The sequence below is a fragment of the Thermobia domestica genome, chromosome 7 (genome assembly GCF_964235325.1).
Source record: "Thermobia domestica chromosome 7, izTheDome1.hap1.1, whole genome shotgun sequence".
Taxonomy (NCBI): domain Eukaryota; kingdom Metazoa; phylum Arthropoda; class Insecta; order Zygentoma; family Lepismatidae; genus Thermobia; species Thermobia domestica.
This window is the reverse complement of record NC_137460.1, coordinates 289,780,572-289,806,595: the sequence shown is the minus strand read 5'-3', so window position 1 is coordinate 289,806,595 and position 26,024 is coordinate 289,780,572. Positions and strand designations below refer to the sequence as shown.

Genomic DNA, 26,024 nt, shown 5'->3' with positions numbered 1-26,024 from the left:
TTATGTGACCCCTTCCAACATAACCCTGTTGTTGCATAATAACACCAAGGCGAAATAAACTTATTTCTGTCCATATGTGATATAAATACATGGAGCAAATTATTTAAGCCCCCCCCCCCCGCTCACAAAAAACTGTTTTAAACCAAAAAAACGTGTTTTTTTTCAATGAAAATCATGGTTTTTGACAACCCTAGTTGCATATAAGTTAGACCGAAAATAACATTTGTACCAGAATATCTGAACTATATCAGACGGAAAGAAACATTTGTACCAGAATATCTGAACTATATCAGACGGAAAGAAACATTTGTACCAGAATATCTGAACGTATATCAGACGAAAAAAAAAAAAACATTTGTACCAGAATACCTGAACCATTTTATCATACCGGACTCTTGATAATGCTTTTTTCTGACTGTCATTATACCTTTCGGGAAACAAACGTAGTATTGGTAATGTGCGCTTATTGGAGAAAACAGAAACTGCGACTTAACGTAAAAGTAGATTCTTATATATATAAAATAGAACCTACACTAAATCTGTACAAAAGTGAAATTAATCCAATATGGAGGAATCTTTTCATCTTACACTGCCCCCATTTTAAAAGAAAAAACAATAACAAAAGTGAATTGTGATCGAAGTTGGTTCATTTCCTTTAATGTTTCACAACGTGAAGTTTTGGGTTGCTTCTAATTTGTCATTATCCTTTCACTTTTCTTCTTCTTTTTTCTTTTTTTACATCAGACTTATTGAGGCTGATGATGAGGACCGTGATCCTCGACAACGTGCATTAGTTTTTATAAATATTAACCTTTCTCTTTTGTTTACTCTATTTATTAATTTTGTTTGACAGATAGCAAATAATGTAAGAAAATAAAGTATACATACACACATAGGAACAAAAGTATACGAAACTTAATAGATATGGACTGTATATAAAATGTAGTATTTTATTTTCTTGACGACTCATTAATATCTCAAAAGTGCCTCAAGGCTTTGAGAGACAGAACGTTTATGTAGAACAAATCAGTAATAGGTAAAAAATTCGCACGTTCTTGTCAGAAGTATTAGCATAACACAATCTGTTGCTTTCTTTTCAAAAGGGTATTTCTTATCTGTACAATGACATTATGAATATTTAATATTACATTTTTTTTCAAGAGTTCTCAACTCCAAATTATAAACAAGCTAGTGTTTCCAATAACAGCATCATAGATTGAGCCTGTAAAGATCATCACTTCAAACAGTCGGTTAATTTGGAGTATAGCGTCCCTTTTAGCACCGGAGCTACATAAGTAGTGAACCTACAGCTTAAAGTTGATGCCAACCACATTAACTCCCATCGGGAATTGCATCCGGGTCACTTGAAGTACTTGCACACACATCATAAAAAGACAAAATCCAGCTCTCTCATGTCCACGTTTCTACACATATTTAGATGTCCAATACATAGGAGGCAGCTTCACCTGGTGGACTGTAGTGCCTTCTTTTTAAAACACAATCATTGTATCTCTCTTTATGCCTCCCGCCACAATGTTGTCCTTTCCCTTACTCTTTGCTATATCAATACTTTTAAAATAATATTTATGCTAATATTTAAGTGATTATATCTGATGATACGAAATGCGAACGTTAAATAAAACCAAGGATGAAAATGGTGCAAGAAACCTTTAGGAGGCAGAAAATACTGTTTTGTGGGTCGAGAAAAATAAATCTTAAAATGCTTTGTGTGGAGTATTGTTTTGTATGGGGTCAGAAACATGAACATTACGCAAAAATGATGAAAAACGACTGGAAATGTAGGTGTGGAGAAATATAGCTGGGTCGAGCGGAAAATGAATGAGAATATGTTAGAAATGTTGGAAGAAATAGAACAATTTAAAATATTAAGAAGAGGAAAACAAACTGGTTGAGACATTGGCTAAGAAGAAACTGCATCGTCAAGGACGTGCTAGAGGATACGGAGGCAGGAAAGAGAGGGAGCGAAAGAGGCTACAATTAATGAACGAAACAAAAGCAGAAAAATCGTACGTGAAAACGAAGAGGTTAACTGAAGACGGTGGAGCATCAAGCTTCTTAGTTACGGCAAGTGACCTGGCAATACTGATAATGATGATGATTCACGCTAAGATCTTTACAGTTGGCGTTCTAAAAAGCATCATTTTGGCCTAAACTAAAGTCCTATTCGATGAAAAATTATGACCCTGTCGCGTAAAAAAATAAATAAATAAAAAATAAAATGTTACCGACGCAACCTGCGCCCTTAAGACACCTTATGGACACAACTGCCAAGATGCATGTCTAAGTCGAATGGTGCTAAAAAGGAACGTTAAATCAAAGTAAATGATAGGAACATAGACTACGAAGCTTTCGAATGTGTTTTCATATGCACTCGACGAACACTGTTATATTTGAAACCTTGACCACACTCTGTACATTTGAAGGGCCTGACATCAGAATGTACTTTCATGTGAGTATATAATGTTGATTTCCTGTTGAATGCCTTCTTACACACAGAACACTCAAACGGAGTATTATTGTGAATTGCTTGAATGTGTTGCTTCAAACCTTCCCGAGAGAAAAAAGTATTCCCACACTGACCACATACAAAGTCCTTTTCATTAGAATGTATTTTAAGATGTGGAGCAAGACGATGATTCCCATACAGTACTTTGTGACAAATGGGACAGACACATTTTCCTTCACCTGTATGGCGACGGCGATGAATATTTAGCCTTCGTTGACAAGAAAAACTTTTCCCACATGTCTCACACAAAACAGAATTCACCCCAGTATGTTGTCTTTCATGAGGAACAAGACCCTTTTTTGAACGGAACGTCTGACCGCAGTATTTGCACACACAGTCTTTTACACCCAAATGAATTTTTAAGTGTTCAAGATAAGTTAATTTTCTTCTAAATACATAATTACACTCGTTACACTTGTATTCTTCGAGAGGAAAGTGTTTAAGTAAATGAGCTCGCAAGTTGCATTTGCTGTAGAAACTTTTGTTACATTCATTGCAACAAAATCTTTTCATGTGGCGCTCCAGGTGCCTTTTATATTTCTCTTCAGAAGAAAATTTCATGTTATCAGTATCACAGACAAATTCACATTTTCTTTTAGAATGAAGTAGCAAGTGGTTCTGCAGATTTCTTCTTTGTAGCTGCCTGCCACACACTTCGCAATTTACCAAAACAACAGCCTTCGACGACAGAGCTTCCGGATTCAAATCACAATTTTCATTGTTATGTACACTACGTAAAATTAGTGATCCAAAATTATCAACTGCATTTAGAAGTCTTGAATGAATTTTAAGGTGATGTTCTATATTCAATTTTCTGGTAATTTTATTGCATATTTTACATTTGACTATGGCCTTCTGTATAGGAATTTCGGGACTCACAACGTCATAGTATCTTTCCATCCACCTAAAAACAAACAGAAAATATTGGCAGTTAGCTCATTCGATACGTAGAAAGAAGCGTTGCAGTTTTACTAAATGGTACTTACTCCATTTATTCACTACATAGGATGTCCTAAATACCCTTAGGTTAATCCATTTGAAATCACTTAATTTCACATTAAATAACTACTGCAAAATGCCATTCATTTTCTTTAGATTTTATGAGCTCCCATTTTGTGTAGGGAGTACGTATCTCTATTTTGCACGTTACAAAGGGTTACGGTAGACACAGTAGTTCCATTATATTTTTGGAGATTAAAAAATTGCTAGAAAATGTCTCTATTTATTGCACATTTAAGCTTTCTGGACTAGAAATACCACACAAATTTGCTAAAACTGAAGTTTAAAAAAAAATTCTTCAAATTAAAAATTTAAAGAAAAAATCAAATTATTATTATGATTATTATTATTATATCTAGATACTGGTTTCGTATACTAGTTTCTGAAGAAGTTTTATATCTGAGAACCTTATCTGTTTTTGAGTATGAGTCTTCAAAAGGACACACTTGAAAAGTCTCAAATCTTCACAAAACAATAGTTATTTGCGTAGTAACAAATGATTAAATTTTAACATTCAGATTTGATTAGTTTGTAAGTTATGGCTTTTTATATGGCGAAATCATAGGCTGATTTCTGTATATATTTTCTTGCGGATATTAAAGCTTCGACCTGTAGCACAGGTGAACTCAATTAGTGATTGTTTCCTAGCACTTATGAGGTGAACTAGTAATAGTTCTCTTAGGACCGTACTAATGGTATCAAACTTCGTCATCTTTATAGATCTGAAAAGATGTTTTGGAGTCATGTGATTAAAAAAAAAAATGAATGTATAGATGGTTATTTCCCTCACTTGTTTCCTCAATTTCTCCTGATCCATCAGTTCTTGTCGTAAGTGCAAGGTATAGCACTACTTGTACATTTATACTTTTAATGGCAATACACTTTCTTGTGAAATTGTAATCTGCGATCAGCGAACTCTTTTGAAAGTGAGTACATATAACATCTGATATTTGTTTGAGTTAAGAGATACAAATCTACCTTGACCACGGTTCTTTTTTTTTTTTTTTGTTTTGTTTTTGTTTGTGTGTTTCTTAAGTTGCTGTGAAGATATAGGGCTATTCAAAAAGCGCGCCGGTTTTGTTACATCAAATTATGAACTTTATTTTTTCAAAACACACTATTGTGCTGCCAAAATGTCTTGAGCCGTGGCAAAAATGCGAACTAAAGCTCACACTCTCACACACCCACGCGTTGAGCCAATAAGGGTTCAGCTGTTGCTAAGCGAGAGAAAGTGAGTGGAGTTCCTTCAGCCGATAGCAGCGTTTGCAACGAAAGACTAGGTATCAAGTCAATGTGGCATATCTTTAACAAAATTCACAATACATTCCAATTTCAGGTATGAGTGACATCAGGTATATGACCTCTACTGTGCTGGCATGCAATAATTCTGTTTCTAAAATTTGCTACGACTGCCTGATGTTTTGCTGAGAACGACCACCATAAAGACGCCCAGGACTTTTAATGTGCACTCTTGCACCCGTTTCAATAAACTTTTTCATAAGTCTGTGAACTGTTGATTCATTCGGTGCCTCATTTCGCCTTAGAACCCTGCGAAGTCGCCTGTTGCACAAATTCTTTACTCGTATTTGTGTGTATACATGTATTTCCTCTACGTACGATTTTTTCCCCATAGCTTCATGTGTAGCTTATGTACTGCTTTCGCTAGAATTTGCTTGTTTTAATAACTATATTTGATTTATCAGAATTGCCATTGTTACTATCTATCTATTAAAATGCTACAATAGCAACAAACGCAACTGATCTCCAACATATAAACTTTGATTTCAAACCTTTGATTTACGGTTATTTGTGATTTCACGTTCAACAGAAACAAATATTTTAAACTATGTGTACTTTAAATAAATTATTTAAGTAGACCTTTTTTCATATAAAGTTTACTTTTTTACATTATTGTTCAAAGCTTTTGTATTTTAATAAGCCTTTTCCAAAATCAATGCAAATAAATTGTGCTGCCATCTTTGGAGTTCTTTTAAACTATACGTTTGTGGGCGTTTATATGATTGTAGCCAAACACTCTAGAAAGATGACGTTTTCACTGATTGATTGCAAATGTTGCGTAGATTGTCCAGTTCTCATTGAATATTAAAAAAAATATATGGAAATTATTTCTTTATTACATGTTTATGGGTATAGTGAACGTGTTGAAATTAAAAAAAAAAACTAAAGCATAATATCCTACGAATTATACATTCCAACACCACATTATTGTATACACAGGGGTTGCATATCTCTGAGGTGTTTGTTTTATTGTCAAATTATAATGAAAACGATGGATAACCATTTCTCTAATCTAAGTCGAATCTTTATTCTTTGGAGTGTTTTGCCCAATTAACACCATATATCATTGACATTATAATTAATTGTGTACGTAACATAATTGCTTATTACATACAGCATGCAAGAAGAAAGAAAACACTGATCATATATGAATTAAAAACTCCAACCGGAAGTAGGTTCAAATCTTGCAAACGGTGAGATATTGAAAAAGTAATCGAAAAAATCTCCCCTTTACGGTATATCTTGCTGATTTTTATCAAGACGTCTTTCACTTGTATCTGTAAAGGAACATGTACAGATGTGAGGAATAACAAGGAGATTCATGCTCAGATGTGAATGATGCGCTGTGTAGAGAACGCAGGTTCAGCTAGCCTATATTAAAATGCCAGGTTTATATGTTTGTATCCAATCCTTTTGACAATGAGATCTCGATAAACCACAAGAGCTAGAAGCATGCCGTTTTCACTGGTCGATTCCAAATTTTGTGAAGATTGTTCAGTTCTAATTGGATATTTCGTTTTAAATGGCCGTTATTTCTTTATTTCATTTTTAGAAGTACACTGGAAGTACTAAAATTTTAAAAAGCATCATATCCTACGAATTATACATTCCGACATCACAAATCTGTATACGGGGTTAGTATATATCTCCGACGTTTGTTTCATGGCCAAATGATAATGAAAAACGAAGGATAACCATTTGTCCAGTCTAAGATAAATATTTATTGTTTGTAGTGTTTCGCCCAATGAACACCATGTATCACTGACATTATAATTAATTGTGTTTGTAATGTATTTGCTTATTACATACTGCATGCAAGAAGAAAGAAAACACTGATCATACATGAACTAGAAACTCCAACTGCAAGTAGGCTGAAATCTTGCAAACGGTGCGAGATATTAAAAATAATAATAATAATAAAAATGATACTCCTTGCCAATTTTTATCAAGACATTTTTCAATTGTGCTTGTAAAAGGACATGTACAAATGTGAGGAATGACAAGGAGATTCATGCCCATATGTGAAATATGTGAATAATGCGCTGTGTAGCGAGTGCAACTTCAGCTATTTTATTTTTATTATTATTATTTTATGGATAGGAGGAGAGATGTCGTTGCGTTAAAATATGTTATTAACCATTTATATATTTGTCATTTATTCGAAGCTAACAATTGATTTCTAGAAAAGGAACTAAGTTCAAATGATTAGAATGTATTTCTTATGAACATGTAGAGTGTATTTGAAGATTATGTGGACTATAGTTTCCGTATCTTCGTTACCCATACATTCGGGTGTCCTGTATTTTTCTTTTATATTGAAAAGACGATGTTATGAAGTCGTAGCCCAAAGATTGGGATTACATGAGATCTTTTCCAATATTTAATGATATTCCATCCCAGCTCTAGATTGATTGCGTATTTTGGATTTCGTTACATTTTATTCATTTGTTTCCTCACTAATGATACAAAATTGAAATAAGCATATCTATACGATCCGCATTAACCTACGGTACACGAGTCTTTCACACTGGCATTTTGAAATTAGTCATTTCTGACAAGAGTGTTTCCAAATATTTAGTAAAAAATGTAAGCACCGGAGTCAATCCAATAACTAACTGATTCATACTAGCTTTGCTACATTCAATAACTTACACTAAAAATACAAATCGCTGAGCAAAGCAACGTTTATTTAAAAATTAATAAATGTGTAACAGTTTCGCCAACTGATCATATTGGCTTCGTCAGACATTGTCTTTCAGTGTCTTAGCTTCATCAGACACATCAGACAGAGTGTGATAAAGCCAATATGTTCAGTTAGTTGGCGAAACTGTTAACACATTTATTAATTTTTAAATAAACGTTGCTTTGCTCAGCGATTTGTATTTTTAGTGTAAGTTGAAAGATGTGACTAACCGGAATGAAAACATTTTTTAATGAAACAGCCATTAATCTACACAAGTATTAGGCTACGCCTCAGATGGGTGTTTTTATTACCAGTTCCGTGTGTTGTTACGTGATTTTATTTATTTTTCGAGAAAGAAAGAAAAAAAGCTAAAATCAGTCTTCAACGACCGACTCCAAGACAAATGACGTAGTCCCTGTTTCACTCTCTAGATGACAAATGCTTCTATCTATATCCGTAGCACACGTAAAATGAGAATAAAAAAATGAAATCTTAAAATTTTACGTACCACGGTTGTATCAACTAGGCCAAAGGAGACGGTGATGATGAGAAATAAATGAAATGGTGGAATGACGAAAGTGGCAGGAAACGGGAAAACCCCGACAAAATCCACACACACGGTGTTTGAGAACGACAAAGTTCACTTGGCGCGAGCTGGGATCGAACGAAGGACTCCATGCGCCAGAGGTGAACGTTTTACCATTGTTCCACTGCGGTTCCAGCGCATGTAAGATGGACAAGGCTGCTGCTTCGTCAGATAGAAGCTATCTGTAATCCAGAGAACATTTTTATATTTACTCCTTTTGTTTCTGTTTAAAAGTTTTCACGACGTCTAACTATGAAATATTGGACGTTATGAACCGCGAATATTGACTTTTGTGCATTGAAACTTTATATCCCGTTTGACATTAGTTGAAATGTAACAAAAGGAGCTGTGAACGAAGATAGTTATGTCAAATGAACTGTGTGATAAGTATATGGATTGAATTAAAATGTGTTCGACAGCATTAATATTTTCTTATTTATATTATTATTTAATTTGAAAATTCCTTCAATATTAAACGGGTTATCAGATTAGTACTATCATATGACGAAAAACGTCGAAAATGTAATTATTTTTATTAGTCAAAAAGGCTCTTTAAGGCTTCATTTCTTTGGAATTTTGTTTTCTACATTTCTACATGTAAATATGTTTTATTTTCCTATATTGGCCAACTTCTGCTTTGTTGATTTCTAACATTTACTTGCACCGAGAAGCCAATTTCCGAACTATTTTTACTTGGGTAAGTTTATGGGTAGCATACAATAGCGTGTGACCTGCAATTATTATATTGGATATAATCAAGCAGTCAAATTGCAGTTCACTCCATTATCATTATCATATTCTGCCATTATTGGCAAGGAACTTGCTGCAACTGAGAAGTTTCCATGCTCCATGGTCTTCCACTAACCTCTTCCTTTTTACGTACGATTTCTCTGTTTTCATATCGTCCATTAATTGTAGTCTCCTTCACCCCCTCTCTCTCTTTCCTGCTACCATACCCTCTAACACGTTCTTCATGGTACAGTTTCTTCTTAGCCGATGTCTCAACCAGTTTCACTTCCTCTTCTTGGTAACATTTATAATGGTTCTTTTCTCCCCTACCATTTCTAACACACTTTCATTTGCTTTCCGCTCGGCCCAGCTAATTCGTTTCATTCTTTTTTCACACCAACATTTTGAAAGCTTCCAGTTGTTTTTCATAATTTTTGCGCAACGTCCTTGTTTCTGGTCCATACAGTACAATACTCGACACGAAGCATTTTATGAGTCTTTTCCTTTCAGTCGTTATTCAAGGTCCCACAAAATAGTATTTTCTTCCTCCTAAAGGCTTCTTTCGCCATTCCTATCCTTGCTTTTATTTCACGTTCACACTTCATATCATCACTAATAATACTACCTATGTATGAAAAACTCTTCTATTTTCTTCCCTCCTTCTTCTATATTTGATATCGACCGCTTTGTTCCAATCACCGTGGCTTTTGTCTTTCTGAGATTTATTTTCATCCCATATTCTTCACAGACCTTCCTAAAGTTCTGTTAATACCTCTTCATATTTTGCAAACAAGCGCCACATCATCTGCAAACCGTATACACCTGATCATTCTAACTCTTACTATAATGTCATGTTCATTTTGTAGGCTCTTTTCTACTATCGTTTCTAGAAATAGATATTAAATAATGTTGGCGAGAGACGGCCTCCCTGTCGAACTCTCCTTCCGATTGCGCGCCATTAAGTAAATCTTAAAACACCATAATAAGAGAATACAGTTTTCAATTAACTACAATTTACTGCTCTAGTTTTCATTTTTTCTTAAAATAATTCGAGCAACGATTGGAGAGAAGAAAATACGATGATGATCACAAGAATCGAATTCCACATATCAACTAATTTACACATTTTATGGCTCACTTATGCGTAAAAGCAGATTTTTGTATGTTTGCCCATCTCCTTCCGTTTATCTAGATGTAAATGTGTGTACTCGGTTAAAAGCCAACATATTGAGATCAAATTTTAAACTTAATGTTTTTAAAGTGTTCTTCAAGGGGTAGGAGTCAAATTTTCCTCGTATCCTTAAAATAAAAGTAGTTTACTGAACGGTGAAAATCAGAATTTGCTATTTTCCCAAAATAGTTCCAACAATTTTGTTCGCATTTCGTAATTCAATGTCCCACAAAAACACTATAAAAAAATAAAAGCCAAATTCTGACCAAAGCATATCTTATCTAATAGATAATAGTGTTACAGTTTCGGCGAAGTATCTTTGCCTTCATCAGACACATATCCTTTAGTAAAGTATAATTCGTTTTTCTTTGCAAAAATCTGAGTACTTTACTCGTGGGAACTTTTCTTTATGCCGATCTTCTCAGAAACAAAAACTCAAGCGATTTCATTTATATGTCATAAATAAATATTTAATTAATAACCCTATAATACGGAGTAAGCCACTTCCAAAAGAAATCTCACGGGGTACCTTATCCTTGGTGTAAGTTTCTTAGAAAAAATCTCTATTCCATAAATATTCCATAATTTTGTTAATAAAACTACACTGGCGTAAGTGGTTTCTCATTTAAAAATCCACAAACGATAGTTTATTTAGTTTATTCTTGAGGGTGAATATGAATTTCAGTATTCAACCAGTTGACAATCCTCGAAGAGTATTGCCAGAACGAACTTGAAAAAGTTCTTCGAAGTTTAATTGTGAATTAAATTTATTTGATTAAATCCAATAGTTAACAGTATTAATATAAATAGTAACTGTAATAACGTAATTAGAAAATAATATCATTTCTCTCTGACTTTCCAGCATCCGTGTTCCCGAGATATGGCTCCTTAACTCTGAAATCGGAACTTTTCTGGCCAATACTTCGGAAACGATGAGAGTGGCGCGAAAAATTCAATCACTTCTTTCAGATAATTTTTGATGCTTCATCGAATAGCGGCCTCAAAATTGAAAAATTCGCAAATAACAGACCCACACATACAGACAGGCATAAAGAATTCAGTAACGAACTTAATAACTAGAAATAAAACACTGAATAAAATCAAAATTATATATTTTAAAAAATCTGATTATCCCTGTAACAAAGTTTATTTTCAAAACAAATGAAGTAAAACTACATTGGCCATTAGTTTATTACGTAGGATTTTTTTTTCTAATTCTAATTCGAAATAACTTTATATAATGCTTCTCTATTACAAAATTTTACAATAAAAAGAAATACATTTCAGTAGTAAAACTTTCCATAGACTAATATTTTTAGCACACATTTTACACTATTGTTGTTTCGTGGAATGAAAGCATGATAGTAGGTAGCCTATAACCACTCTAAGATTAGGATGACGAAACCGCTGAAAGTTTCATGAAATACATAAAGTAGTTTTGAAACATTGGCGAATACACATACAAACAAACGTACTCATGAAGCTCAACTAATAGGCTGACTATGAAAGACAGAGGACTAGGTGGTGTCCTAGAACTATTATCAGATGTGCCTGGTATGCCTGCCTTGCGAAAGGCGTGCTGGAAATCAGTGACACAAGATGGCGGTACCCTTGTAGGTTTGCACCAACGTGGACGAGCGAAGTGTAATTAGATTATTGTTAGCTGAAGGGCTGAAACCAATCGAAATTTACTGTCGGATGGCAGTGCAATATGGTGAAAGTTGTTTTGAGTCTAACACAAGTGTACGAGCGGGCACATAGGTTCAAACGAAGTGTAACAAGTGTTGCAGATTCACCACGCCCAGGACGCTCTGTTTGTGCAGTCACAGAGAACAACATTGCGAGAGTTGATACAGGAAAATAGGCGTATTACGGGGTGATGCTGCAGCAAAGATGAACATAATTGGCGGACAGCCCATCATATTGCACTGCCATCCGACGCTGAATTTCGATTAGTTTCAACCCTTCAGCTAACAGAAATCTAATGACACTCCGCTGCTGCACGTTGGTGCGGCTATTTTGTTTCACTCATTACCAGTATCCCGTTCGTGAGGTAGCTGTGCCAGGCCCATCTGATAATACTTGTAAAACACCACCAAAAAATAATAAAGAACCATAACTTCGTCGAAGTTTCGTATTTTTATACAACTTTTTCTGTTATTTATTGAATGGACTTTGTATATATGCTTTATAATACGAATATAAACAAAATGAAAGATAAACTGAGTAAGCAAAATTACATGTATATGTTGAGGAATGGCGGTAACAACCAATGTATTTAGCTTCGTCTCTGAGACAAATGGAAGTTCCCTCTGAAAATTTCGGCAATTGTATGACAGACGTATACCAAGAATAGTCCAGGTTATTAAATATGACAGACGTATACCAAGAATAATCTAGGTTGTGAAATATGACAGACGTATACCAAGAATAGTCCAGGTTTTGAGATATGACAGACGTATACCAAGAATAGTCCAGGTTATTAAATATGACAGACGTATACCAAGAATAATCTAGGTTGTGAAATACGACAGACGTATACCAAGAATAGTCCAGGTTATGAGATATGACAGACGTATACCAAGAATAGTCCAAGTTATTAAATATGACAGACGTAGACCAAGAATACACCAGATAAATAACCATGTAGAGTAATGTACAAATTATGATCAGGATATTGAACTGACAGGAAATGTGGATTGCACCGAAATTTCGAACATAAATTGCTTCACTCATTTCAAAAGGTATTACATTACACACTTATCATGCTTCTTTCTCTCTTCCAATGTTATTTGGTTTACAAAATACATAAAATAAATCATATACACTTTTAACAAGGTTTTGAATGTACAGCTTTCATATGATCCTGACAAACTTTCCTATACTTGAAACCTTTCCCACACTCTGTACAGACGAATGGTCTATCATCGGAGTGTATCCTCATATGAAGGGCCAGTGTACTTTTCCTGTTGAATGATTTATCACACTCAGGACACTGAAAAACAATGTTAGTGTGGAGAGCTTCCACATGCTGCTTCAAACTTTGATTTGAGTAAAAGGTCTTTCCACACTGGTCACACTCAATATCCTTTTGGTTCGAATGAATTTTGAGGTGTCGAAGCAGACGCGGCTTTGCATAGAAAATTTTGTCACAAACCGTACATTTATGTATTTTTTCACCTGTGTGGTGACGTTTATGGAAATTTAAGCGTGATTCGCTTGGATAGCCCTTCCCACATACTTCGCACACAAATGGTCTGGCCCCAGTGTGCAGTCTCTCATGTGGAATCAAGTCTACCCTTCTGCGGAATGTTCGACCACAGTACATGCATGTGTACTCCCTTACATCTAAGTGAACTTTTAGATGGTACTCGTACGTCTGCTTTCTCCGAAACACGCATCCACACTCCTTACAAACATATTCTTCGAGGGGGAAGTGACAAAGCAAATGATCCCTCAACTTGTTCTTCGTCAGGAAACTCCTGCCGCATTCGTCACACGTAAACACCTGCATGTGATTGTCCACGAAATGCTGCTCTATCTCTGTTTTCCGCACTACTTGTTTACATTGTTGGCAAACTATCATGGACTTATCACACGTTCCGTCCTTTGACGATGGTACATCTTGAACATCACTTGTATTTGTGGGGCTTTCCATTTCCTCTACACCATGAATATTTTTAAGATGATTCTTCATGTTCTTCTCGTACATATTTCTGTTACACATTGTGCAGTACACAAATTTCTTCTGTGTAACAGTCTCATCCTTATTTCCCGTTTTATGCCTATAAACAGAAACAAAATTGAAAGTTAGGTTTTTCTTGTAGGAAAATTAGAATATAAAAAACATTGTTGTTTCTAAATCATATTTATTATATTCATCTCAAATACATTTCTTCGATATAGTATTCACTCAAGGTATTTATTTATTTATTCAACACAACAGGTTCTAGTTCCAGTTATTCCAGTTGCAGTGGTGTTCCTTACAAATACATTTAACCACAGTTATATATTTTTTAACAAGATTATGATTACTATATATATTTTTAAGTTTATTCTTATATACTGTCTCCGACATTCCAAAATCATTTATAGCAGATATCCTTTCAATTGCATTGTAGGAAGCACTCATTCTCCATACAGGAGACTTAGTGAGGATATTTGTTCTTGCCTTTTTGCAGTAAAATGTGCTGCTATTTCCTACGCGGGTTTTACCTGACGGGACATGCAACTGAAGCTTCGAAGTAAGATTGGGACAGTCAATTTTAACACATAGTAATTTGTGTAAATATAAAAGATCCCTATGTTCTCTCCGTTGTTTCAAAGTGTGCATATTGAAGTTTTGTACTATTTCTGAATATGACTCATAATTTGGATACGCGCCAGTTTTTCTAAATTTCAAGACAGGGTCACATATCCCAATTGCGATATCACACAGCAGAAGTAGAGTTTCATTAATGTAACATCGTTTTGAAACTTTTTACCTATTCTTATAATAAAGCCAAGATTTCTGTATGAATTATTAATAATTGTTTCAATATGATAGGTAAAACTTAATTAAAAATCGAGGAGTGCTATTAAATCCTAAATTAAGTTAGATGTCTCTAAAATAGTTTCTTCAATAGAATAGTCAAGTCCAATGCTGTTTTCTTTGCGGGTAAAGGAAAGAGTTCTGCATTTAGTCTCGTTCAACTTAATCTTGTTATTGTCACACCAGTTCTTAATATTTCATAAGTCTATTTGCAGTTTTACATAGTTCTCAAGCGAATTTTAATTTTGGAGAATATTTTAAGGTCGTCCGCGAATAGAAGAGTGTTAGAATAATGAATGCAAGACGGTTGATCATTTACGACTAACAGAAATAAAGATTGGACCAAGATTTGAACCTTGAGGGACTCCAGATAAGGCTGTGAATTTTTTTAGAAACATATCGTTTGTACATGACGGCCTGTTCATGATTTTGCAAATAGGACTTTTTTTTTTTTTTTTTTTTTTTTTTTGCTTGTATAGACAAATTGAAAGTCGTTAATTTTTGTAACAGTACATCATGCTCTACCAAATATTTATTCTGTATTGTTACTGAATGTCTATTCAGTAACAAAGACAAAACAGGTAAATCAGTACACTATGCCTTTAGTATCAAAGCAGTTATTTTTAACCAAAGCCCCTATACGGACTGACCTCTAAAGTGTATCATGAATTAAATTCATTTATTACTCAACTACAGTACAAATCAGCATCCAAGGTATATTTATAATCATTTAGAATTACAATTTCTCTTATTTTAAACTGCATTAATATTTAAGTAAAATCCTAAAAGTAATTAATTTTTAGTCAACAATAACATACAGAAGGTAAAAATGTAATTTCTCACTTACCCCAAGACTAGGACACAACCCTCTTTACAAATTTTAAATGACACAACAATGGGTTTTAATCTTTATTCGAAAACTATTCTTGTCTCTTAACTTTTACGAAATACGTCTCGAGATATCAAATGCGATTTCTTCAGAAACGAATATTTATTTTGTTGAATAATGCACTGCAGAAAAGTAATGTAATGCAACAAAACTTTTTTTTTTTTTTTTTTTTTTTTAATTCTACAAGTTGATTTGAAGCAAATTTTCTGCTGCATTTTGATTTAGCTTGAATATAGTGTGTTATAAAAGCAATATATCGTTCAACCTGGTTCGAATTTACTCCTGTTAGCAGGTGAGCTGTGTTTATTTCCATGCTCTTTCCTATCTTATTTTGTGAGTTATTTTACATTACTGATCGCCAAATTGTCGATCGAGAACATTTTCAGCAGATCGCGTTAACGCTCCGGTTGGCCAACCTTAATTCCTCCACTGAGCTGACGCTGACAATAAGAACTCCTTGTTTCTCCCGTGCAACTGCCATCGTCAGCCTCATCTTACAGTTGATTGTATACGCGTGGAGTTGTGCACGTTATAGTTTTTCGTATGTATATTAGACATTTACTAACTTTGGTAGTTCTATTAGATATTTATTAGAAATGCAGTTTACAGGCAATAAACAAATGTAAGATATATATTAAATAAAGTTGGTAATTCTTTTGGTTGGTAGCTCATAGTACGATTTAAAAACGGTACAGCAGCACATCGTTAAATCTCTAGTTGACCAGAAGCACCTGGGTGAGTCCTCGAACTGTATAGCATTCTATAGTATTTAATTTCATTTTGTCTTGTAGGACATCCTGTAGAGTCATTTTCCTGTGGCCCGTGATCACCATTTTTAGAACACTTTTTTTTTTTTTTTTTTTTTTTAATCAACTAACTATAAACTGCCAGCCGTGGCGTCTGACATTATTGTTAGTATCTTTGTCATCAATAGCATTTCTATTCTCACATGATGGAAACTGGCGTTATGTCCACTACGTTATAATGGAAATCAGAAATATCTTCATTCTATATGTGATCAAAGAAATAAAAAAATACTTCACTTAAAATAATACATTCAAAGCAAAATGTGGGGAAGCACCATCTTGCTTAAACAACACTTCATGTACTTGACCGCATTCAAAAATCAGCCAGTAATGTTAGGAACTGGTTCAATGAACACTTTTCAGAACATTGGATAGGGCGGCAGAGGCCTCGGCTAACCAACAAGATGTCCAGATCTAATTCTTTACGATTTCCTTTTGTGGAGGAGGGCTAAAGAACTGTATTGCAGAATACCCCAGAATCTTGAAAATAAAATTGGTCAGGTCGCAACCGGCATTTCTGTTCAGTTGTTGGAAAAGAACATAGATCATATAGGCCCTACCTGTTCGTTCAAGGAAATGTACAAAATGATGCAGCATACAATATATCAAATGTCGGAGAAAACATTCAGCTTTTAAACAGTTTAGAAGCTACAAATATTGGCAGCCACGATAACAAACATTTGGCTTGCCTACTTCTTATTTGGTCGAGATATCACTCTACTTACAGCCTTTGGCACACAACTGTTAGTTGACGTTAATGTGTTATTATTATTTTAAGCCAGTCAACAAATTGTATATTAGTACAAAGCTAGGCGTAATAAATGCTTTTACTGGTATGTTTACACTATCCAATGATAATTAGTTACCAGTTCCAAGGTTCACGTGGTTTATTTATTACTCTTCTGTTACACTATATTCTTCATGTGAATAAGTAATAATCCGATTCTTTTCTACATTAGAAATGTCTCTCAACTACATCTTCTACGATAACATCACCGTAACTAAATAAAATTACTCCTCTGTCTACGGGTTGAGTAGACTTTATTGAGCATCTTTTGTCCAATAAGAAGGCTCCGTAGTCCAGTGGTTAGGGCGCTGGAAGCACGTCTGCGTGAACCTGGGTTCAATTCCCGGTCAGTACTTCCCAATTTTCGGCATTTACCCAGTGTCGTGAGACAAACTGGGGAGTCACGTGAATAAAAGCCCCTGATACGCCTGTTAGAGACAGGGCGAATAACCGCGTTCACCACGTGTTCGTTGCTAGGCTAGACGCAGTTCAGCCGGTCGCTAACAGATGGCGTTGGAGCGGCTCAGGTCCACAAAGGGTTGTCACGCCAGTTGCCAATTTCTTTCTTTTTTTTTACGTTTATCTTTTGCCCAATCTAAATATTCAACGACCAACAATAATAACTCTGAATATAAGCAGAGACATTACAGAATAAAAAATACAAATATAGGAATCTTGGTTTTATTATCAATAAGGTGATTTTTTTTCAACTCATTGCGATTTTCATTGCAGAGGGGCAATATTAAAATAACATCTATGTAACAAAGCACAATACTTTACTTTATTTGTTTAAATTGACAAGTTGTTTGGTCAGAAAATCTTCATCGCAGTGTAATTTGAGTCCACTAGAAAATACGTATCTTTAGGACAAATTAAGCTTTAATTTGATTCAAATTTTCTGCTGCGTTAGAGGTAAGCTACGTTTATTTGCCTGTAAGAAAACTGCTCTTTCCCTGTATTCTGTGGCTCCGTACTCGGAGTTTCTTACGTAAAATGCTTTAATATTCTCTTGTTCCCATTTCCTGCAGCCAAACTTCTAATTACAAGGGTTATTCTTTCTGAAATTTGTGATAATCATTATTTTTTCTGATAAATATTTTTTTTCTGCGCCTGAATCGGAGTTTGTTCCAACAGTATGCATGTAAAAATAGTTTTAACCATCTTTTCATTCCTAGTAGCTGATATAATTTCCAATATTTCGAACATTTTAGTGAATATCCATCTTCAAGAACCATAGATGTTTAAATCATATTTAGCATTAAAATCTTCAATCATATTTTGCATTAAAATTTTCACATGCTTACAGCTTGAACATGAGTTAAGTTTTTAAGCTTATACTAGCTAAACCTCCGCTCTCCACACAGCGCATCATCCACATCTGAACATGAACCTCCTTGTCACTCCTCATATCTGTACATGTCCCTTTATATACACAAGTGAGACATCTTGATAAAAATCGGCAAGGGGTCATATAGGGGATTTTTTTTTTGTTTATTTTTTTCTATATCTCTCTCACCGTTTGCTTAAGCCTACTTGCAGTTGGAGTTCCTAGTTCATGTATGATCAGTGTTTTCTTTCTTCTTGCAGGCAGTATGTAATAAGCTAATACATTACACATACAATTAATTATAATATCAGTAGTATATGATGTTCATTGCGAAAAGACTCCAAATAATAAAGATTCATCTTAGACTGGAAAAATGGTTATTCTTCTCTTTTCATTGTCATTTGGCCATGAAACAAACACCGGAGAGGTATACTAACCCGTATACAAATGTGTGGTGTTTGAATGTATAACTCGTAAGATATGATGCTTTACTTTTTTAAAATTTCAACACTTCCAGCGTACTCCTAAAAAATGTAATAAAGAAATAACGGCCATTTTTAAATATTCAATTAGAACTGAAAAACCAAAACAAAATTTGCAATCGATCAGTGAAAATGGTATTTTTCTAGACCCTATGGTTCCCGAGAACTCACTGTCGAAAGGAATTGCGACAAACATATAGACCTAGAATTTTAATATATAGATACAAAGTATAGTCTTTTTACGAAGTAACGCATTCTAAAACAAAAAATAAAATAAAATAAAATAAAAATAAAACTAATAATGTGGAAGTTTCACAATTCTATACGTTTCTACACAAAACTATGTTAAATTGAAAAGTGCACTTAACACAAAAATTATTATCGAACTATAGTTTTGTCACTTTTACTTTGCAGATACAAAAGAGTATTAATATCCACTTCAAAGCCCTCTTAAAGAGTCTTCTACGTACATTAACCAATGGTTATGGAACTCATGGGAAGTTCAGTGTTGTTAAATAGAATTTTCGTACGTATTAGTGATTCTGTACTTTTACGACTTTTCATAAATGACCAAAACTTGTTCAGAGTAGTAATCAAGTAAATTTATAATGTAATATGAATATTCTAATCTTCCGCTAATACATGCATTTACAACAAAATTCGTCTTATGTTGGAATAATAAAGGTATATGCTTACAAGAATAGACTATTTAATATTCAACGAACTTTAAAAATTCGTTACTGAATTTTCTGTGTGTGTGTTATTTGCGAATTTTTCAATGTTGAGCCCTCCATTCGATAGAGCATCAAAGACTATCTGAAAGAAGTGATGGAATTTTTCAATGTTGAGCCCTCCATTCGATAGAGCATCAAAGACTATCTGAAAGAAGTGATGGAATTTTTCAATGTTGAGCCCTCCATTCGATAGAGCATCAAAGACTATCTGAAAGAAGTGATGGAATTTTTCAATGTTGAGCCCTCCATTCGATAGAGCATCAAAGACTATCTGAAAGAAGTGATGGAATTTTTCAATGTTGAGCCCTCCATTCGATAGAGCATCAAAGACTATCTGAAAGAAGTGATGGAATTTTTCAATGTTGAGCCCTCCATTCGATAGAGCATCAAAGACTATCTGAAAGAAGTGATGGAATTTTTCAATGTTGAGCCCTCCATTCGATAGAGCATCAAAGACTATCTGAAAGAAGTGATGGAATTTTTCAATGTTGAGCCCTCCATTCGATAGAGCATCAAAGACTATCTGAAAGAAGTGATGGAATTTTTCAATGTTGAGCCCTCCATTCGATAGAGCATCAAAGACTATCTGAAAGAAGTGATGGAATTTTTCAATGTTGAGCCCTCCATTCGATAGAGCATCAAAGACTATCTGAAAGAAGTGATGGAATTTTTCAATGTTGAGCCCTCCATTCGATAGAGCATCAAAGACTATCTGAAAGAAGTGATGGAATTTTTCAATGTTGAGCCCTCCATTCGATAGAGCATCAAAGACTATCTGAAAGAAGTGATGGAATTTTTCAATGTTGAGCCCTCCATTCGATAGAGCATCAAAGACTATCTGAAAGAAGTGATGGAATTTTTCAATGTTGAGCCCTCCATTCGATAGAGCATCAAAGACTATCTGAAAGAAGTGATGGAATTTTTCAATGTTGAGCCCTCCATTCGATAGAGCATCAAAGACTATCTGAAAGAAGTGATGGAATTTTTCAATGTTGAGCCCTCCATTCGATAGAGCATCAAAGACTATCTGAAAGAAGTGATGGAATTTTTCAATGTTGAGCCCTCCATTCGATAGAGCATCAAAGACTATCTGAAAGAAGTGATGGAATTTTTCAATGTTGAGCCCTCCATTCGATAGAGCATCAAAGACTATCTGAAAGAAGTGATGGAATTTTTCAATGTTGAGCCCTCCATTCGATAGAGCATCAAAGACTATCTGAAAGAAGTGATGGAATTTTTCAATGTTGAGCCCTCCATTCGATAGAGCATCAAAGACTATCTGAAAGAAGTGATGGAATTTTTCAATGTTGAGCCCTCCATTCGATAGAGCATCAAAGACTATCTGAAAGAAGTGATGGAATTTTTCAATGTTGAGCCCTCCATTCGATAGAGCATCAAAGACTATCTGAAAGAAGTGATGGAATTTTTCAATGTTGAGCCCTCCATTCGATAGAGCATCAAAGACTATCTGAAAGAAGTGATGGAATTTTTCAATGTTGAGCCCTCCATTCGATAGAGCATCAAAGACTATCTGAAAGAAGTGATGGAATTTTTCAATGTTGAGCCCTCCATTCGATAGAGCATCAAAGACTATCTGAAAGAAGTGATGGAATTTTTCAATGTTGAGCCCTCCATTCGATAGAGCATCAAAGACTATCTGAAAGAAGTGATGGAATTTTTCAATGTTGAGCCCTCCATTCGATAGAGCATCAAAGACTATCTGAAAGAAGTGATGGAATTTTTCAATGTTGAGCCCTCCATTCGATAGAGCATCAAAGACTATCTGAAAGAAGTGATGGAATTTTTCAATGTTGAGCCCTCCATTCGATAGAGCATCAAAGACTATCTGAAAGAAGTGATGGAATTTTTCAATGTTGAGCCCTCCATTCGATAGAGCATCAAAGACTATCTGAAAGAAGTGATGGAATTTTTCAATGTTGAGCCCTCCATTCGATAGAGCATCAAAGACTATCTGAAAGAAGTGATGGAATTTTTCAATGTTGAGCCCTCCATTCGATAGAGCATCAAAGACTATCTGAAAGAAGTGATGGAATTTTTCAATGTTGAGCCCTCCATTCGATAGAGCATCAAAGACTATCTGAAAGAAGTGATGGAATTTTTCAATGTTGAGCCCTCCATTCGATAGAGCATCAAAGACTATCTGAAAGAAGTGATGGAATTTTTCAATGTTGAGCCCTCCATTCGATAGAGCATCAAAGACTATCTGAAAGAAGTGATGGAATTTTTCAATGTTGAGCCCTCCATTCGATAGAGCATCAAAGACTATCTGAAAGAAGTGATGGAATTTTTCAATGTTGAGCCCTCCATTCGATAGAGCATCAAAGACTATCTGAAAGAAGTGATGGAATTTTTCAATGTTGAGCCCTCCATTCGATAGAGCATCAAAGACTATCTGAAAGAAGTGATGGAATTTTTCAATGTTGAGCCCTCCATTCGATAGAGCATCAAAGACTATCTGAAAGAAGTGATGGAATTTTTCAATGTTGAGCCCTCCATTCGATAGAGCATCAAAGACTATCTGAAAGAAGTGATGGAATTTTTCAATGTTGAGCCCTCCATTCGATAGAGCATCAAAGACTATCTGAAAGAAGTGATGGAATTTTTCAATGTTGAGCCCTCCATTCGATAGAGCATCAAAGACTATCTGAAAGAAGTGATGGAATTTTTCAATGTTGAGCCCTCCATTCGATAGAGCATCAAAGACTATCTGAAAGAAGTGATGGAATTTTTCAATGTTGAGCCCTCCATTCGATAGAGCATCAAAGACTATCTGAAAGAAGTGATGGAATTTTTCAATGTTGAGCCCTCCATTCGATAGAGCATCAAAGACTATCTGAAAGAAGTGATGGAATTTTTCAATGTTGAGCCCTCCATTCGATAGAGCATCAAAGACTATCTGAAAGAAGTGATGGAATTTTTCAATGTTGAGCCCTCCATTCGATAGAGCATCAAAGACTATCTGAAAGAAGTGATGGAATTTTTCAATGTTGAGCCCTCCATTCGATAGAGCATCAAAGACTATCTGAAAGAAGTGATGGAATTTTTCAATGTTGAGCCCTCCATTCGATAGAGCATCAAAGACTATCTGAAAGAAGTGATGGAATTTTTCAATGTTGAGCCCTCCATTCGATAGAGCATCAAAGACTATCTGAAAGAAGTGATGGAATTTTTCAATGTTGAGCCCTCCATTCGATAGAGCATCAAAGACTATCTGAAAGAAGTGATGGAATTTTTCAATGTTGAGCCCTCCATTCGATAGAGCATCAAAGACTATCTGAAAGAAGTGATGGAATTTTTCAATGTTGAGCCCTCCATTCGATAGAGCATCAAAGACTATCTGAAAGAAGTGATGGAATTTTTCAATGTTGAGCCCTCCATTCGATAGAGCATCAAAGACTATCTGAAAGAAGTGATGGAATTTTTCAATGTTGAGCCCTCCATTCGATAGAGCATCAAAGACTATCTGAAAGAAGTGATGGAATTTTTCAATGTTGAGCCCTCCATTCGATAGAGCATCAAAGACTATCTGAAAGAAGTGATGGAATTTTTCAATGTTGAGCCCTCCATTCGATAGAGCATCAAAGACTATCTGAAAGAAGTGATGGAATTTTTCAATGTTGAGCCCTCCATTCGATAGAGCATCAAAGACTATCTGAAAGAAGTGATGGAATTTTTCAATGTTGAGCCCTCCATTCGATAGAGCATCAAAGACTATCTGAAAGAAGTGATGGAATTTTTCAATGTTGAGCCCTCCATTCGATAGAGCATCAAAGACTATCTGAAAGAAGTGATGGAATTTTTCAATGTTGAGCCCTCCATTCGATAGAGCATCAAAGACTATCTGAAAGAAGTGATGGAATTTTTCAATGTTGAGCCCTCCATTCGATAGAGCATCAAAGACTATCTGAAAGAAGTGATGGAATTTTTCAATGTTGAGCCCTCCATTCGATAGAGCATCAAAGACTATCTGAAAGAAGTGATGGAATTTTTCAATGTTGAGCCCTCCATTCGATAGAGCATCAAAGACTATCTGAAAGAAGTGATGGAATTTTTCAATGTTGAGCCCTCCATTCGATAGAGCATCAAAGACTATCTGAAAGAAGTGATGGAATTTTTCAATGTTGAGCCCTCCATTCGATAGAGCATCAAAGACTATCTGAAAGAAGTGATGGAATTTTTCAATGTTGAGCCCTCCATTCGATAGAGCATCAAAGACTATCTGAAAGAAGTGATGGAATTTTTCAATGTTGAGCCCTCCATTCGATAGAGCATCAAAGACTATCTGAAAGAAGTGATGGAATTTTTCAATGTTGAGCCCTCCATTCGATAGAGCATCAAAGACTATCTGAAAGAAGTGATGGAATTTTTCAATGTTGAGCCCTCCATTCGATAGAGCATCAAAGACTATCTGAAAGAAGTGATGGAATTTTTCAATGTTGAGCCCTCCATTCGATAGAGCATCAAAGACTATCTGAAAGAAGTGATGGAATTTTTCAATGTTGAGCCCTCCATTCGATAGAGCATCAAAGACTATCTGAAAGAAGTGATGGAATTTTTCAATGTTGAGCCCTCCATTCGATAGAGCATCAAAGACTATCTGAAAGAAGTGATGGAATTTTTCAATGTTGAGCCCTCCATTCGATAGAGCATCAAAGACTATCTGAAAGAAGTGATGGAATTTTTCAATGTTGAGCCCTCCATTCGATAGAGCATCAAAGACTATCTGAAAGAAGTGATGGAATTTTTCAATGTTGAGCCCTCCATTCGATAGAGCATCAAAGACTATCTGAAAGAAGTGATGGAATTTTTCAATGTTGAGCCCTCCATTCGATAGAGCATCAAAGACTATCTGAAAGAAGTGATGGAATTTTTCAATGTTGAGCCCTCCATTCGATAGAGCATCAAAGACTATCTGAAAGAAGTGATGGAATTTTTCAATGTTGAGCCCTCCATTCGATAGAGCATCAAAGACTATCTGAAAGAAGTGATGGAATTTTTCAATGTTGAGCCCTCCATTCGATAGAGCATCAAAGACTATCTGAAAGAAGTGATGGAATTTTTCAATGTTGAGCCCTCCATTCGATAGAGCATCAAAGACTATCTGAAAGAAGTGATGGAATTTTTCAATGTTGAGCCCTCCATTCGATAGAGCATCAAAGACTATCTGAAAGAAGTGATGGAATTTTTCAATGTTGAGCCCTCCATTCGATAGAGCATCAAAGACTATCTGAAAGAAGTGATGGAATTTTTCAATGTTGAGCCCTCCATTCGATAGAGCATCAAAGACTATCTGAAAGAAGTGATGGAATTTTTCAATGTTGAGCCCTCCATTCGATAGAGCATCAAAGACTATCTGAAAGAAGTGATGGAATTTTTCAATGTTGAGCCCTCCATTCGATAGAGCATCAAAGACTATCTGAAAGAAGTGATGGAATTTTTCAATGTTGAGCCCTCCATTCGATAGAGCATCAAAGACTATCTGAAAGAAGTGATGGAATTTTTCAATGTTGAGCCCTCCATTCGATAGAGCATCAAAGACTATCTGAAAGAAGTGATGGAATTTTTCAATGTTGAGCCCTCCATTCGATAGAGCATCAAAGACTATCTGAAAGAAGTGATGGAATTTTTCAATGTTGAGCCCTCCATTCGATAGAGCATCAAAGACTATCTGAAAGAAGTGATGGAATTTTTCAATGTTGAGCCCTCCATTCGATAGAGCATCAAAGACTATCTGAAAGAAGTGATGGAATTTTTCAATGTTGAGCCCTCCATTCGATAGAGCATCAAAGACTATCTGAAAGAAGTGATGGAATTTTTCAATGTTGAGCCCTCCATTCGATAGAGCATCAAAGACTATCTGAAAGAAGTGATGGAATTTTTCAATGTTGAGCCCTCCATTCGATAGAGCATCAAAGACTATCTGAAAGAAGTGATGGAATTTTTCAATGTTGAGCCCTCCATTCGATAGAGCATCAAAGACTATCTGAAAGAAGTGATGGAATTTTTCAATGTTGAGCCCTCCATTCGATAGAGCATCAAAGACTATCTGAAAGAAGTGATGGAATTTTTCAATGTTGAGCCCTCCATTCGATAGAGCATCAAAGACTATCTGAAAGAAGTGATGGAATTTTTCAATGTTGAGCCCTCCATTCGATAGAGCATCAAAGACTATCTGAAAGAAGTGATGGAATTTTTCAATGTTGAGCCCTCCATTCGATAGAGCATCAAAGACTATCTGAAAGAAGTGATGGAATTTTTCAATGTTGAGCCCTCCATTCGATAGAGCATCAAAGACTATCTGAAAGAAGTGATGGAATTTTTCAATGTTGAGCCCTCCATTCGATAGAGCATCAAAGACTATCTGAAAGAAGTGATGGAATTTTTCAATGTTGAGCCCTCCATTCGATAGAGCATCAAAGACTATCTGAAAGAAGTGATGGAATTTTTCAATGT

General features: G+C 35.2%; 1 protein-coding gene across 6 annotated transcripts in view; it reads right to left on the bottom strand.

Moving 5' to 3' along the window:
- Positions 1 to 26,024, bottom strand: part of LOC145691021 (uncharacterized) — a 123,192-nt gene that overhangs the window by 58,206 nt on the left and 38,962 nt on the right. Inside the window, exon 4 of one of the 6 annotated variants that reach the window (XM_081766559.1) lies at positions 1,738 to 3,431. The exons of 4 other annotated variants lie outside the window; for them this stretch is intronic. In XM_081766559.1, the coding sequence (XP_081622685.1) occupies positions 2,360 to 3,431 (1,072 nt within the window). In that variant the 3' untranslated portion in view covers positions 1,738 to 2,359. Of the gene's footprint in view, positions 1 to 1,737; positions 3,432 to 11,104; positions 13,780 to 26,024 lie in introns of those variants that run through there. One more of the 6 variants, XM_081766561.1, reaches the window with a different exon arrangement.